This window comes from Calidris pugnax, unplaced genomic scaffold, assembly GCF_001431845.1.
Source record: "Calidris pugnax isolate Ruff unplaced genomic scaffold, ASM143184v1 scaffold178, whole genome shotgun sequence".
In the NCBI taxonomy this organism is placed as follows: Eukaryota; Metazoa; Chordata; class Aves; order Charadriiformes; family Scolopacidae; genus Calidris; species Calidris pugnax.
In genome coordinates, this window is record NW_015090986.1 from 3,695,865 (window position 1) to 3,713,661 (window position 17,797).

Here is a 17,797-nt window from a genome sequence, read left to right on the forward strand (position 1 = left end):
GCAGGAACAACAGTGTTCCTCTTCAAAAAGAGGCATAATAAAAATAGGACTGTAATGAACATGCTAATTCTGGTCAGAAGGTGCGACCTCCATATAGCATGATCACTGACAGTTCAGGAAGTTTTGGGGCAAGATACTACTCTGGCTCTTCAGAAGTCTTCTCATGCAATACACGTTTGAGTTAAATGCAGTGTATGAAGTTCTCTCACAGGTAGTTTCTTACTTTCCTTGTTTCTATTCATTCCACTTTCAAAAGCCTGTCCAGCCTGTCCTACTAGCAGCCCCCTGGCAATAATCACTGTGCTATATACCAAACGATTAAGTCAGATAAACACCAGTATATATCGTTTATACAGCTCCAGCTGGAACACAGCGAATTTCTCCTACTGTGCAGCTAATACCCAGAATATGTACAGTCCTTCCTCCGATTTGTCTCAAAATGAGACACATCCCACAGCACATTTTCCAACATTATAGCCGTGCCACTCCATTTGTCTCATTTCCATGCCCTCAAAGATAGCTGTCCCAGATGACAGATTACTTCAAAATAGTTCCTTCTCATTTCAGTACTACTGGGTACAGTGAAAATACAGAAATGAGCTTCTATTATCATTGAATCTCTTAGTACCACCTTGGATTCATCATCTCTGGTTTTTGGGCTTTTTGTGTTTTGTTTTTTTTTTTTTTCTAAAACAAATGTTCTGCATTTCCAAAAGTCTAATAAAAATAATATCTCTCAATTATTTCAATCTCAATGTCTGTGTGTATCAATGGACAGGGAAACACTATTCAGTATATATTCCACTTTTTATGTTATGCAGCAATGTCTGCTTGACATTAAATCAGTGTTTCTAAAAAGCATAAAAAAGAACAACTGCCACAGGCACTTCCCATAGAAATTTTACTTTAATTCTTCCATTCTTATACAGTGCCTTATAGACAGATGCTATATATCAATATTTTTATAATGCACAATACAATCAACAATAATAGAGAAAATCATGGGCTGAGAAAACAGACTGCCTTCTGCTTAAATGTCCTGTGTAGTCTCTCTTTACCTCCCAAACAGCAAAAAAAAGAAACCAAACAGCAGTGATAGAAGAACATACCTAAATATTCTGCTCTACTAGACCTTCTCCATCCTTGCTTAAAACCTGTACTTTTCTGTGCTGCAATCATACACCCTCTCAGGAGGTAGCTGAAGCTATGCTTCCTGAGATCGTTATAGTCTTGGCAGAACTTTATCAAGGAATAATAATAATAATAAAAAAATTAAAAAATGAAAAGCAGGATTCCTTAAAATTAATAGTACGGAATTGTTCCTGATTTCTCTATTAGAACACGGCACCTCACTTTTTCTTCCTGAGCAATTGATATCCTTGCATATGATGCCAGAATCCTTGTTCTGTAGCCATGAAAAATGTTAGTTATCCACCATTTGCAAGACCCAAAAAAAAAAGTTAGATGCCTTTAACAAGAAATGAATGGACAACGAAAGGTAAGCTATTCCAACTCTAAAGTCTGCATAGTATGGGAAGATCCTGCACTTTATCATCTTTCATTGGCTATTGAACACTGATAATTTTGAATTAAAGAATCAAAGCACTGTTCCACTTGTATGGTTGTCAGCATAAATTTTCAAAACAATGAGCTCCAAAATAGATAGCACCAACTCCGCTTGTCTGGAAGGAGACTTCCAGACTTCTTTTCACAAGCTTTGCTTCCCTTGAAATTCAGTATTTTCTTGTGGGTGAATCTATCCTGGAAAACAGCCCCCTCCTTTTTATACAGAAAATCAAAAGCAGTTTTTATTTATCGCAAACATTCATTCTTGGTCCAGACTGTCACAATATTCAGTAAAAGTTCAGCCTAGAACGTTTCCTGATTTACTCTGGTAACAGAAAAAAGACCCAAATACTTTGTTTCTGCTAAGACCTTGAAATGTTATCATCCGTAGCTGCTTTTTCTGCCCTTTTTTCTCCTCACATTATGAAGTTTCAACACCCAGAAAGACTTGCATTTATATTCATAGTTCTTAGAGAACCAAATGCTACAGATTGGTCATAGTGTCAGAATCTAATGAAACAGGGTAAAACTGTAGTGCATAGAACTACTGTTACTCTATACCGTCACAGAGAGAAAAACTGACAAGTTTGGCCCTAAAAATATAAATACATTGGCAAAAAATATGGCTGTTCTGTATTGCACCAATGATTTGTAGCAGTTAAACTGGATTTAATGAAATAAACAAGCAAACAGAAATGAATATAGGTAGGTGCTTCAACTCCTGGCAACACCCTGATTTCACCAGTGTCCCATACTGGAGTGTCAGTTCTTGTGGGATGAATTGTGGGTAAACTCAAACTTCTTCCCCAGGGTGCCCTCTTGCAAGAGGCACAAATGTCAAGTTGGTTTTGTGAAAGCACCATTATGGAAAGACTTAAAAATAATATGAGAGTTATGTGTGTATCTTCTGCAATCCAGATGCACACACGTGCTCCAGGGATGAGTAAAGCCTGAGCAGACCACAGAAACAACTCACTCCACTATGTTTTGCATTTGTTTTGGTTATGTCTCTTAATTCCTGTTCACAACTATGATATATTTTTATTCCTACAGCAGCTGTGTGAGGCAGAGAGGCACTATTTTCTACAAAGGCATAATTGGAGTCTTTTCCACAAGGCTACTATTGCAGCCTGTACAAGATGAAGATTTGTGTGAGTTTGCAAAGAAGCAGCTTATAGTAAAATTACTTAGCTTCCAGACTAATGCCCTCAGCGCTGAATTATTGTTTGTCTTGGAAAGCAATATAGCAAGTCTTTGTACTACCAGCACTTCAAAATTTTAATCCTGCCAAAATTTCCTTACAATGTCCTGTTAATCTGCATGGTCCTTGCTTTCCCTGATATTACCCCTTTATCTAAATGTACAGTTGCGGTATTGTTCATGAGTTCTCCTATGCTCCCAGTTTCAGATTAAATCCATAAATATATTCCTGAGGCCAAAGCAGTTGCAAAAGCCATATGTATTCTGGCTGGAAACAACACACTCTTCCATATTTTTAATTAGACAATTAATTTTTAATTAAAATTTAAAATTTGAATTTAAGTTTTAACTTCATAACCAATAATGTAATTTTTTTTGTTCATCAAGGATTTGCATATAGATATCATCGTACATGGTTTTTAAAGCAGGAGCTGATGCTAGTGTTTTCTGAAGTTGCACTGAGCTATTTGAATAAGAAATAGGAAGCAAAGTCATATATGCCTCTACAATAAATTGATTAAATAATCAATAGAACAAGCTAAAAACAGCTTGCATTTTATAGTCAGTCCATTTTGACACTCAGACAACTCTTTTGCTATTTTCAACTGGTATGGCGCTTGGTAGAGACATGAGGCTGTTGCTTCTTCTCCAAAAAACCCCAAATGAGACCTTTGATTGGTTTAGAACAGTATCTTTCAAAACCCATGCATTCATATTTCAAGACCACGGAGTCTTGTAAATGTATTTCAAGAAATTCTGAAGACGAATACTTTTTCCACCTGAGTTTTCATATTGTTCTTTGCCTTTTCTCCCCTTCCTTTTCCCATCTCCCTTTAATTTCCAAAACTTTTAATGCAGTATGGAAATGCCATTTTCTGTTCATTTTCAACAACATGGAAGCTGTGCAAAGAAAATGCTTCTATCAGTAAATAAAGGGAAAACTTAATCTTGGGGAGTAAGAACAGATCCATGGTGCTGTTTAAACATGAACCCAACTACCAGTCTTCCCATTTTCATTGGCTAGACCAGGAAGAATATTTAAAAGACAACAGAAGTAACAATCATGGTCTTAGAGATAAGAATTTACTTTATTGCTTACACCAGACTATGGTGTATGCACTTAGTGTTATTATTTGTTATATATGTACATAGTTTTGTTAGCCGACTCCAACAATAATGTCAGGACTGTCTGTACTGATTAAAATAGCTAACCATTAGTACAGAAATAAATCTTTTCTTTTTCTTTTTTGACTAAAAATCCAACTTCAGAAAAAAATAAAAGAAAGCTCCTAGTCACTATACATTTGTTGGGATAGAAGGATTAAAAAATATACTATTTAAATCATACATTTTACAAATTTTCTTCAAAGTTCTGTAAAGCTGACTAATCATCTTCAATTTCTAAAAACAGGCCTCTAGCAGTTAATTTTGCAAATGAAGTAAGCCATGTAGTATCACAATACAAGACAGTAATCTTCAATCATAAAAGCAACCTTGCAAACTGAAAAGTGTGATATTTCATGAAATGACTTCAGTTCCAGTTTCCATTCATCTCCAGGTGACAGAATGAAGCATCCAGGTCATTTGACTACTAGTATTTACTCCTCTGAGTATTATCTAGACAGTAGACTTGGCAGTACATTCATATCCTCACCCCTGAAGGATAGTTGAAAAAATGGATTTTTTTCTTTTACTGTCTTCAAAAAACTCTTGCTGAAGTAAGAATAGAATTCAGGTGACATATATTTGAAATGGAAGAAGCCCTTATCTTTTTTATGTGTTATATCTTTGGGGGGGAAATCTTGGGGCAGTTCAACCTCATCTAAAAACCATTTATGCAACTTTTCAAAGTCACTGTTAGTTGGGCAAATTTCTGTATAAATGCTGATCACACGAAGCTAAGCTACCCAGGGCAGCACTGAAAAGTAAATCAAATGCATTCATAAAGCATATTTTCATCAATAATTGATGTAATAACCTGTTGTGCATGGCACTCCTGTTTCACTTCTTTCTTCACTCTAATCTGTCATACCCCGCATACTCACATTCCCATTTTATGGTCAAAAATCAGAAAAAGGATGTTCAAGTATTATGTAAAAAAGTTTGTATTTTCCAGTGTCAGAGCTATAATAATGACCATTTGAAAAGAGCTGTACTTAACTTTCCCAGAGAGAAACCTCTCTTTTACAACTACATAGCACTTTATGAAGTAAATTAGTTATGTTTAGAAGGAACTTACCCCGTAAAACAGTGAGTCTTGTGGACACACTTATTTCACCAACACTGTTGGAAGCCACACATTCATAAATAGCTTCATCTCGTGGTGTGCGCAGTGGTTGTATTCTGAGAACTGATCCAGATCCATCATCAAACTCTATTACCTATAGAAGGAAACAAAAGCTGTCACAGATGTTGTTACTAATGCCTATCCCTCAGTTAATCTGTTCGTGTACAGTGACCTGTTGATATTCATGTCATCAAAGCCAGGTTCATTTTTTAAATACATGTACAGGACAAATTCCACACGGATGGGAAAACGTTTCAGTGGCAACGCCTTGTAATATACGTTGGTGTTCAGTGAGTATTCAATGGCCACTCTAAGATAGTTTCAAGAAAAGACAGGATCAAAACCAAAGAAGAAAAAAAAAAAAAAACAAGGGCTGTAACAAAGGCTTCTGTAACTTAATGCTCTTTTACCCTGAAGTTAATCACCGGGTTCTCTCCATTCCCTTAGCGTAAGTACTCTACCTTCAAATGTCAGTTAGATTCATTTAAATTGCTGCAGCCTATATACCCACTCCACTCACAGGTGCAGTTCAATCATTCATTTATCTCCAAAGTGAAAAAAAGGGTCAGCAATTTCTGAACAAGATAGGACTACTCAGTTTAGATATGCATTTAACCAACAGAACATAAATAAATTTAACCAACAATGTACTGGAAAACATGTGATCAGGTAAGACATTAAATGATAGGATGAAATTTAGTTTTAAAATTATAATATGCACACAAGAAATATTCATTTTCATACAAGAAAGAAATAATTGAATGATTCTTATTTCCTTCTTGTTCCGCTGTCAGAATCACATCAGATACTGGTGAGTACTGCAGCACTCCAGGCATTGTAAAAGCCTTCCTAATAATTAAGTAATAATAGTAATCTATTTAATCTACTTTAAAAAAAAAAATATGTCAAGAATAGAAGTTACTAGCACCATCAGGTAAAAGGCACCTATCAAGAAAGGACAGTCACATTATTTTTTTTTTCACAAAATAATGAATAATTGGCCATAATCTACATATTCATGCACAAAACAATTTACATACATGCCTATCTGCACATATGTTTGCATCTTTATGTCCAATTGATGCACAAGTGGTCTTCTAGATCTCTATACTTTTTGAGAGTAAGGCAGAAATAAAGTACAGAGTTGGGAACTATGGTAATATGCCCACTATCTTTACATTTTCATTGTAGGAATTGCTCAGTTTCTTCTTCGTTTCCTCTCCTAGGAAAAGGAGAGGTCTCTGTGGAAATAAGATAAAAATCTGTTTTTTCTGAGAAGAAATTAGTTTGATAGCCCAGAGGCTGTATCACTTTCCTGTGTTCTTTAAGTAATGCTGTTGTCTTAAACATACCTAGAGAACACAAAATCTCCATCTGATCTTAGCACAAACAAGAGAATAACTAGAATTCTTGATAAATTGACATTTATGAGGGAAAGGAAAATTTCACAATCTTAAAGCATACAGACTAACAATCTGTAGATAAAAAAATGAAAGCACAGGATCCAAATAATCACAATCATTACATTTAAAAAGAATAATTGTTATTATTTAAATCTTAATGCTGTGTAGTCCTCACTGAATAGCTAATAAAAACAATTGCAGCAGCCTGGGTAGGGGAAATATTGCAGAGAGTAAGTTTCAACTCTGGTGTCTCCATAATATGTATCATAAATGGATTTACTCTTCCTGTGATGAGTTCTCCCCTTTCCTCCATGTCACAGACAGTTAATTCCTCCCAATCTCCATCTACCATATGAGATTTATTTTTTTTGAAGTATGAATTTTTTAATAAAACCAGCCTCATGCCTCAGAGTAGAATGGTGCAATTTTTTAAACTTGCTTTTTCCCCCTTCTCTGTTTCTTTTAAGTTCCTTTGAGAAAGACTTTGTAGTAACTTAAAGTAGATTTTTCTAATTCATAGTATTTGAATTGATTTGTGAAAAAAAAAAGTATCCTTCTGTATCACAGAATCACAGAATCTTAGTGGTTGGAAGGGACCTCCGAGATCATCGAGTCCAACCACAAAAAAAAAAAAAAACCCACAAAAAAACCAAAACCACAACCACCACAAAAACAACAATCCCAAAACCACCACCTACCAACTAAACCCCACACCCACAACCCCACACACTACACCCCACCACAAACCAATAATCTCGGGCACTAGAGCATGCCCTGAAGAGCCACGTCTACACGTTTCTTAAATACCTCCAGGGATGGTGACTCCACCACCTCCCTGGGCAGGCTGTTCCAGTGCCTGACCACTCTTTCAGTAAAGTAATTCTTCCTAATATCTAATCTAAATCTCCCCTGCCGCAGCTTCATACCATCATGTTCACTCACAGTATATACTTGCAATATAAATAAAAGATGAAAGATTAATAGCGAAGTCCCAGAGTGTCTCATTGTACCCTTTAATTTCAGAAAAAATGTATGGCTCTCACCATTATTCTCACTCAGTTGTGAGAATTAGCTTGTAAGAACATTCCACATTCAATGATAATAATCTTGAAATATATAAACAGGCCACTGTCAAGAGAGAGGGAATAAACCACTTGTTCCTCCATTGCCAGATAAGACAACTGCTATTTACATCAAGTTCCAGCAAAGAAGTTCTGTTTCCATATAAGAAAAAAAAAAATGATGGCTAGGTTCACAAAACACTGTAGGAGGCTGTCCAAGTTTATTAGAGGGGGGAAAAAAAGAAAGTAACCCCAGCGTCCCTGAGAAAGCATGTGGATTAAATAAGATGGTGCACTGAGGTCCTTTTGAGCTGTACTTACTAGGTTTGTATGAAGACAGGTGATCAGATAAAACATTTTCATGTCTTACATTGCTAAGTAATCAAACTCAGAGAAATATACAAAATATCAATGTGAAATAAGAGCAAAAGAATCCAACTAATTATCATCTTACTGGTGTAGTTGACAATCTCAGACGTTTCTTGTTCCCCCAAATGTTCCATGTGTCTCATGGAACATTTCCATGAATCTCATTTTTACTGTTGTTCTCTGCTTATTTAGGGATCATTAACAGCCTTGCTTTGGACAGGAAGGAAAGCTGCTTAAAATATTGATGGGCTCTACACACTTCATAACTACTCTGCTCAGTGCTTATAATAAAAATTATAAAATACTTGATAAGTGTTTTCTATTTCTTTGAAATACACTCCATCTCACTTGGCTATACGGCTTGTTCAACAGTCCACTAAAGACATTTTTAAAACATTTTAAATTAATTTTTTATAGTTCCATTCAAGTATTTTTTATGGAAATAAAACAGTTGTATTTTTGCTTATTCTCCCTGAAAACAGGTACATAGAAAGCAATATATGAAGCAAATAAACTACAATATATTGCAAAATAAAACTGAATCAACACAGTAAACATGTCCATGCCCAATCTTTCACTGTTTAGAACTCACCTCAAGTGAAAATTTTGTGACCAGAGGGGAATAAATTGTGTAGAGTTTATGATAAAATTTCTCTGTTAATCCCACCAGCCAATTACAGCACTGCATATGCTCTACAAAGTGCAAACACTTCTTGGCGCTAGGAGGCCACATTTAAATTCATGGTTTAATTTCTCACATTGCAGTAAATATATAAGTAAATAATTATATTGGTTAATGGACAAATTCCAACACTTTTAAATATTTTTGAACAAAAAAGGAATTAATAAAAATTAGTTTATACAAGAAAAGCAATTCTTTTCCACTGACGTAAATCTAATCTGAAAGCCAGGGCAATCTTCCCAAATACTACTAAAAATTAACTCAGATGACTTCAATATTCAGTCAAATTTTAATAGGTATATCTTAGATCATTCGCTCATAAGATGCTTGTCACAATTGTTTTATGTACAAATTAGTCATCTTCCAAACATTTCTTTTCTTAATGGAGAAGTCTCTTATTTAACATTGAAAACAGTGAAGAGACACAGTGAAAATTGTATATTCTTACTGCCAGTTTTGGTATCGATTCTACAAGCCTTCCCCCATTTTCTGAGTGTTTTTTTGTCTGAGTGTGACCAATAGGTCAAAGGAGGTCATTCTTCTCCTCTACTCTGCACTGGTGAGGCCACAGCTGGAATACTGCATCGAATTCTGGGCTCCCCAGTTCAAGAGAGACAGGGAACTACTGGAGAGAGTTCAGCGTAGGGCAAGTAAGATGATTAAGGGATTGGAGCACCTCCCTTACGAGGAAAGGCTGAGAGAGCTGGGACTCTTTAGCCTGGAGAAGAGAAGGCTGAGGGGAGACCTTATTAATGCGTATAAGTATCTAAAGGGCGGTTTGAGGGAGGATGGAGCCAGACTCTTTTCAGTGGTTCCCAGTGACAGGACAAGGGGCAATGGACACAAGCTGGAACATAGAAAGTTCCACTCAAATATAAGGAAAAACTTCTTTGGGGTGAGGGTGACAGAGCGCTGGAAGAGGCTGCCCAGGGAGGTCGTGGAGTCCCCTTCTCTGGAGATTTTCAAGACCCGCCTGGATGCCGTCCTGAGTAACGTTCTCTAGGCAATCCTGCTTTGGCAGGGGAGTTGGATTAGATGATCTCTAGAGGTCCCTTCCAACTCTGACAATTCTGTGATTCTGTTAACAGACATGTTAACATGTTAAACATCAATCCATATTTGATATTATTTGTTTGTGCCACTGAAATAGGGAGTAATATTTGTTGTCTTATTTCCCCCAAAGAACCAGTATCCTTTGATCAGATTACGTTAACTGTTTCCTTTAACTGAAGGCTGTGGAGAGAGGAAACAGCTCTTTCTAAAGCCCTTTCCTAGGTTACTGTCAAGAAAAGAATCAAAAGCAAACAAGTTTTCCATCTCCGCTTCAGCAGCAGGAACTACCCTCTCCTTTCCATCTCCCTCTGCAAGAGGCGGTAAGCAACCACGACAGCAGAAGTTGTAGCAGCCTATGTCTCTTCAATGTATACAGACAGAAAGGAGGTGGTATGTTCTCTGGAGACAGCAATCACTGCTCAAATAATTTTCCCCCCTCTCCTTCATGGAAAAGATTAACAGTCTGAACAGGAGCACATCAAGGCTGCCCAGTTACATCATGCTATTTTAGAAACCAGCAGTAGCAGTTATCTATGTAACAGTTCTATGCACAACCAGTTGGCAACATAAAAACTTCACAAGACTGCTCCCACTTAAACTGTCCTCAATACTCATAGCTATTTTGCTTAATCACTGATAATAAATAAAGCACACGTATTGGGTTTAGAAGTGAAGTTGGAATGAATGTTTTTCAGAGGAACAGAACAATGGACCTAATACCTCAAATCTCTGATTGCTGACTTTCTTTCCCTTTTTGTTCCAGACGATTTTAGGTCTTGGATCTCCTGTGGCTTGACAGATGAATGAGGCGACTCCTCCAGAAACCCCTGTCTGGTCAACCGGAGTTCTTGTAAACTTTGGTGGTGCTGAAACAACCACAAAGGTTAACAAAATTAGTCGAAGTAGTAAACATAAAAAACAAAGCCATGTTAAGATTTCAAAACGAGAAAAAAAGGAAAAATTTTGTTTCCCAAGCGACAGTATTCACCTGGAAGAGAAAAGCATTAAAAAAAATAACTAAAAGGTCAGGAAAGTACTTAGAGATTTTACTAGTGAAATTTATATTAAAACAGAATCTGATACCATCAGAATAGCAAGATCACACATTATTTTTTATCACCATTATAAATAAAAAATCCAATTTGTCTTCTGTTGCAAAATGAGCTCATCAATCAGCTATAATAAGATCATGATTCATGACTTGATGTTATGATCACAGGATGTCATGAAAACAGGATTCCCACCGTTGAGCCATTAAAATCAGTGACATTTAGGAGAAAGCATTTGTAAGTTTGCAGTGGTGGAGGTAAACGACTGTGTATTAAGAGTCCACACAGAAAGGACTGTAAAGGAAGAGAGATTTATGCTTGGGCACAGTTTCACGTATAGCTCCTGTTCACCCCCAAATTACCCTACTCTGCCAGAAAGAAGTGAAAAAAGACCCAATTCTTGCAACAACAGGAGAAGAGAGAGAAATGGAGAAATCATTTTTAAATTAGGCAAAGGAATTTTAATCAATTATTACCCTCCTTTCTATTTCTGTTAAAACATAAATAAAATTACTTTATCAGCCTTGTGGTGAAAAAAACTTTTGAACCTACACCAACACACAACATGACTTCTGACGATTTAATATAAAAATCTATGGGATTATATCTAACCACAGTACAGAAATGTTGAAGAATTCCTGTAAATATTTACATCATTCTCTTTCTTAGCTAAGAAATTTTTAGAGATCAAGTGCTGCTTTGAATGCTATGAAGTGAATACTTAGGGCCAGTAAGTGATAAAAAATCCAGGTGTTTGTTAAATAGCCTTTCTCAGTTTTAAGCTGTTATATGTAGTTGCTTTAGAGCAGCTGCAGCAATTAATTTTTGCTCTCATCTTCAACTTCCAGCAGTCAGCTCCTTTCTGTTCTCAACATCTTTGCTCTTCTTTATTTTCCTCTCTTAGTTCTGACAGTTATGTACCTGCACTGTACTAGTTATCATTTCTAGGTTGCTGCTCTTCACTTCTGATGTCCAACCCCTTACTCTGCTGAACAGGTCTTTCCACAGGCAATACTTCACAAGTCCAGAATTCAGCACGTTACAAGTATGCATGTATGTAACACTGGAAGAAATCCTGAAATAATTTTAAATGCCAAGAAAATATGACATGGCCATTATTATAAAAGAAACTCGATTTGTTGTTGCTTTGTTCCTACATTAAATATGAGAGTATGCAGAGTGTCCTAAGTTGATGAAATGAGTATTTTTCACCCTGCTCCTAATGCGTAACTTAGCAGTAACAAAGACAATTTTCAAAAAATGCAGTAAAAATATAATGTTCCTGAAAATCTGCATTTTTTTTATCTTTGATAAAGCTGTTAGGCAAAATTCCTATTGCTCAGCTTTACAGAATACTCAAGGACCCTTGAACTATCTGCTGTGCTAATTTTGTCTGGTGAATACGTACCTGAAACCAAATGTAACAGCAAATCTGAGCACAGAAAAATAATGTGCCATGCCGCCACAGGGAATGTATGAAAGAACTTCTCTGATGTCAAAAAATTGCAAAAACCATGGCAAATAAAACACACTTAGAGTAAGGAAAGTAAAAAACCTTTCCCAAGTCACAGGCTTTATACCTAGACCACAGAAAAGACAGAAATGTATTATGATGAAGAGCATCTGGGTTTCACCAAAACTGGTAGCTTTAAACCCTTTTCTATGCATGTATTAACTCAATCCTCTGATTCGTAAAGAGACATGACTGAATCTGATATGCTGATATTCTGTGGCACAAGTTGTGATTGTGTGCCATCAAGTGAAAAATTATGAACTGCCATTCTCTTTTTATTCTTTTTGACATTTTGTGAATTCAGTGTTGAACTGCAAACCAACGAGAGAAAAATAGTGTGGGCAAGTCCATCAGCACAGAGTAACTATGTAAAGTAGCTCATAAGCAGCTTTTAAATTCTACATTTATGGTTCATACATACACTTAATGACTGTCCAACTGATAATTTCAACATCAATAAAGTAACTCACTTCCTTAGAGACAAGGTCTGTTTTGGAAAATCTGCCAATTTTGCCACATGTTACAAGGGTCACGGAGGGAAAGCAACTCAATTTAAGAACCATGCTGTGCATTCATTCCTGCAACACTTCACTTAAATATCTTGGGACTAGGAGAACTGCAGATTTTTTTAAAAAAACAAACAAAAAAAGCAACAAAAAATGATAAGCAAAGACCAGGTTGAATTATATTAAATTAGCTCTGCAAAAAAATAAAAAAAAACCCAACTAACTAAACAACAAAAAAACCCCACCATATTCTATTATTAGGCTTTATGTCCCTGCCAGTCACCATGATATCTATGGTTGGCATGTTTTTACGAATATGCAAAATACTGTATTAATGATAACAATAATTAAAAAAAAAGATAAATGAAGGAGAATCCCTTCCCTCCTTATCAGAGACTAAGAGATAAATTCTCCATTAGTGCAGTTCAGGTAAATACAAGAGAGTTTGCGCTAATTTACAACATATGGAAATTTACCTTACCCATTGTTGCTGAACACAAAAGAAAGAAAAAAATCCCCTTCATCTCCAACACTGTGCAAATTGCAAAGCTGTTTATCAAATAGTGCACATAGAAATATGTATGAAACTTGAGGCAAAACCAGTCTTCTGACAATTTCTTCATCTAGGTAAAGGCCAAACCTGGTAAAGGGCTATAACTGCTATGGCTCCTTATGGCATTAATTACTAGCTTCTGCAGAGCTGTATTTGCATAGTTGAGTTGCAGAAATAGGGCTGAACACCTAATGTGGCTTTCACAACTATCTCAAAAAACTAGAATTTTTTCTAGTCCTGCATGAATTTTTTGCTGAACTGACAATTATTAAAGCTGCTATGAGGCATTAGAGCTAAAAGACATTATGTTGTTATATAATGATGTCATTCCCTGTTTGTAGACTTTTTTCAAGAAAAGCAAGGTTTTCAGGTTATATGTAAAGATCATATTATTGTTTGCAAGGACTGATATGACCTGCGTCAATAAAAAAGCTTCACATTCCAGCACAGAAGGAAGCCATGATGATGTTTGTGTTTCGCTTAGACCATGATCTAGCTGAAAAAATAAGGTATGTGGCTGGTCAAAGTTTCTTTTTACCTAAGTAACTCCTGTAAAAAAACATTGCCACAACTCTTCTCCTGTGTCTAATCTTGAAAGTAAGGCAGTTATCTTTGACGTATCATATGACATCAGAGTAGGTAAATTATTATCAGAACACAGACAATTTTACCTGAAACAGTAAACTTATAGTAGTCTTGTAAATCTCAGATATTTTAATGCATACAATGGCCCTTTTCAGCAGTTTATCTTTAAATTCACAAAATTGGATTTAATTTGGCAAACCAGTTACATTCTCTGCTTCAGGCTCAGCAGCTGCACCAAAAGGATAATAATGTCTGCATGTTTAATAGGTGCTGTGAGGATAAACTCATTTATGGTCAAGAGATGCTCAGACTATGGTTACAGTACCCAGCCAACCATGAAGAAGATAGGTATTATGCAATCAATCTTTTCATTATTCAATCAACACGTTCACCTTCTTACACATAAAGTGACCATCATTGGTGTAAGGGTATTTGAAATCATAGCCCAACAGAACCAAAAATGAAAAGAAGTATTTGTTGCCTTTATGTTTCTAAAGGTTGTTAATTATGGTTTGACAAACATTATCTCCACAATTAATGTTGTCAGTTTCTTGACATTGATTCTGACCTAAGCTGCTAGGCACTCCTGATAGCAAACACAATTACACTGCACACACAGTTGTGCTTATTAACACGAGGGCAATTTTGATTGAGAACTGACAACTATTTTCAATCTCCCTTAACAACAGCAGTGCAGAGTCCAACAAAAACACTCTGCACCACACTTCATTAAGCACAGCAATAATCTATATGGGAACCTTCCAGTGCAATTAAATCAGCCAAAAAATCTGATGTAATATAATAGGTTACTATGATATCACAAACTTTCAGCACTTTTCAGTCATATTTCAATAAATTAAAATAACAAAAGTGTAATTAAAATGGCAAATGTATAAATTCAGTTAAAATCAGCATTTCATATTTCTGGACTAGAACTTTCCTGGGGACATCATCAAAACTGCAGCAATATTGGCCACTAAATCCAAATTGTTCCAACTTGTTTATCTACCGGTGCCTACTCAGGTATTTGTGCTGATAGTGAATTTTGATACCTTGTCAAGGAAAAAAAAAATATAGCAGATGATTTCTCTAACTTGGACTTATACAGAGTACCACAAGCTTTGTCATCCAAGGCCTGAAGGCACCCACCCTCTGCTGCCTGTTATGAACTTCTTCCGGACTCCTGAGAAGCTCAATCGACAACGATTGAACTATTGCAAATTACACTCTAATTATATGAAGGAAAATTGAATTTATTGCTAGCACACCTGAAATATACTGAGCTTTAATTCGTTTGTTTTAAGGAGTTTAAAGCTGTAGAATTTAGGCTGTTGCTTCAACAAGCAGTCAAACTGTCCCCCCAGGAAGCACAGGAAGTTCTGAAATACAGTTTACCACTATCCAGAAGGAAGCTGTCCTTTTTTGCTTATTGATGCTCCATAAAATATATTTATAACATGACACTAAAATAACTCACTAGGATTGGAACATTTTCATAGCTTTTCACAAGCATAAGACATGTCTTTCTTCTCTTTCATGCTTCCACATTCTCTTTTGTAAGTTTAAGTACAATTCTGAAGTAGTGAATTGAATTAACTGATTCACATTTCATCAAGTTATAGAACTACGTAACTGTTTTAATTTTGCTGTTCTATATCTGTGCTGTGCTTTGAGAACATGTAATACTTTTCCTCTGCACTCAAATAAAATGTCTGACAAAATGTTTTTGAAACCAGTAGTTCAGCCCCCTTCTTTGACAGCTACTCAGAGCTATTGTTGTTTAGAGACATTCTTTATGGACATAACTCCTCAAATTAAGAGATGAAAATGATGATAAGACTTCACCTTCCCTGAAGGTAAAGTCATAGCTAAAGGGATGCTTTGCATAGCAAGCTCGGCATGCAGACCTACAACAGACAAGATATATAGACAAAGCAGACCTCAATGTCCTTCTGTTTCTACACTCTCTGTTTGGGGTGCATGGAAATTCCTAGTGTACCATAATTCAATTTATGACTAAAGTCTATCATATGCTTGAAATATGAATAAGCTTCTAAAATCAGAATAAAATTTTCCAAATATCCTATCCTATCATATCGTCAGCATTGATAGCGAATCTGAAAAAAATAACAAAGACATCAGAAAAAATTAAACATGCTAAGACGCTTCTTGCAAATGCCCCATTTATTTGCAAAATCAACATATACTGCTGTTTCAGGAGATTCCTGAAAAATTACAGTAACTTTTTGGTTATGAAGACTTGTTTTGTAGCAATAAAAGGTGGAAGATTATACAGTCACAACTGTTCCTATGGAAACGTTTAATCTGACACTCAGAAATGCAGGTTGAGAAGAGAGTAAACAATGTCGTCTGGAAGGTGCACATGCATTTTGGGATACTGCACATACACCATCACTTAGTGTAGAGCCAGTGTGTATTACTGGGCTGGTGTCATCAGGTTTCAGTGGGGTATGTGACTGGACTAATTTCTAGTTATAAATTCTGAAGTCATTCTTCTCATGCCAAATTATACACTAAGAAAATGCCTACGTGGGATGAAAAAAAAAATAGAAGGAAAGAAAAAAAAACCCCAAGAATAATAGAAATATCCTTTATTCACCCCACATCCTCCTTTGCAACATCTGTTGTGTCCCACTGACTTATCAGAAACTGGTGTGTGTTCTAAGTAAACAGGCCATAAACTGATACTCATTCAATAATGGTGAAGGCTCCCATCCTGGTAAAAATGAACAGATAGGCAAATGTTTCATGAAATCTCAGCCTGATACTGTATCGATACATTGCAAATTACATTATATTATTTTTTTCAAAATTCCTCTAGGCGTTAATATACTAAAAAACCTATTTATATATATATAATATTAAACAGAAAAGACTTTGTGCTCTTTTATTTATTAAAACAAATTTTCAAAGCACAGCATTCACTGCTAATTTACTCATTAATCATAATTTGTGACATCAGTTAGACTGATCATTGTTATAAGCAATTGTTTTGCCTTAATTCTAATCTGCACTTACAGTGGACCTGCAAATTGCCTATATAAGAAAGTTAATTAGCTTTATTTCTATAAGGATAAGCAGCAATTTGTATTCATGAAATCTGCATATAGAAATCCCAAAGTTACCAACTGGTATGCTCCTACAGGCTCCTGTCTGTCAGTCACAAGCTGGTGAAATTTTCCTGTTTCTTGCCATAAACATCTTAAAACTGCATCATCCTTACAACCTTCAGCAAGAATAGCAACAACGCAATCTTCAAATGCCATCATACTCTGAGCAGCGGAATAATTTCATCTTTGAACTACTAAATACTAATCTATCTGAAGACCTTACCTATTTGGTTCACAAAAATTATTTGCATGTATAAACACAGGTTTCCCAAAATCCTGGGTGAAGGAAACTAAGCTATTTCACTTTACAGGTATCACAACATACTCTTAAAAACCGAGCCCATACAACAATGCTCATAAAATCTTTCTAGTATTATCATATTTACCTCCCCACCTTCCTTCTGCTACTTTTATTCTTCTTAAGACAAAAGCACTTTGCAGAAACAATTATGTCAAAAAATGTCTGAGGGTTTTTTGGGGGAGTGGGTGGGTTTTTTCCAATTTAGCAGTCATCTCTAGTTCCCCAGCCTTCAATCAGGCAGTGCATACCCACTATACAAATTTAGTAAGCGGTTCAAAATAAGATCATCACTACCTGATCTCTCAAGGAAAATATATTGAAAGTCAAGCCTATCTTTATGTTTTCAAATTTTCTGCAATACACAGCATCAGTTTACTAGGCTGACCGTTGGGTTTATTCCTCCCTGAAATACGAAATCTAATGAACATAATTACAAGTAAGGCCTTACAGATAGAATAGGTAGGTTACATTTTCCAAAAGGTCTAATGTTAAAATAGCACATTCCTAATTTGTACCTCTAGGCTGTGCAAACCTTGGT

General features: G+C 35.9%; 1 protein-coding gene across 1 annotated transcript in view; it reads right to left on the minus strand.

The window, feature by feature from the left end:
* The window catches only part of PTPRD (protein tyrosine phosphatase, receptor type, D), a 1,328,567-nt gene that overhangs the window by 217,375 nt on the left and 1,093,395 nt on the right, over positions 1-17,797 (minus strand). Inside the window, exons 11-12 of the mRNA XM_014953943.1 lie at positions 10,342-10,487; positions 5,006-5,147 (exon numbers count right to left, since the gene is read on the minus strand). Of these exons, the coding sequence (XP_014809429.1) occupies positions 5,006-5,147; positions 10,342-10,487 (288 nt within the window). The remainder of the gene's footprint in view (positions 1-5,005; positions 5,148-10,341; positions 10,488-17,797) is intronic.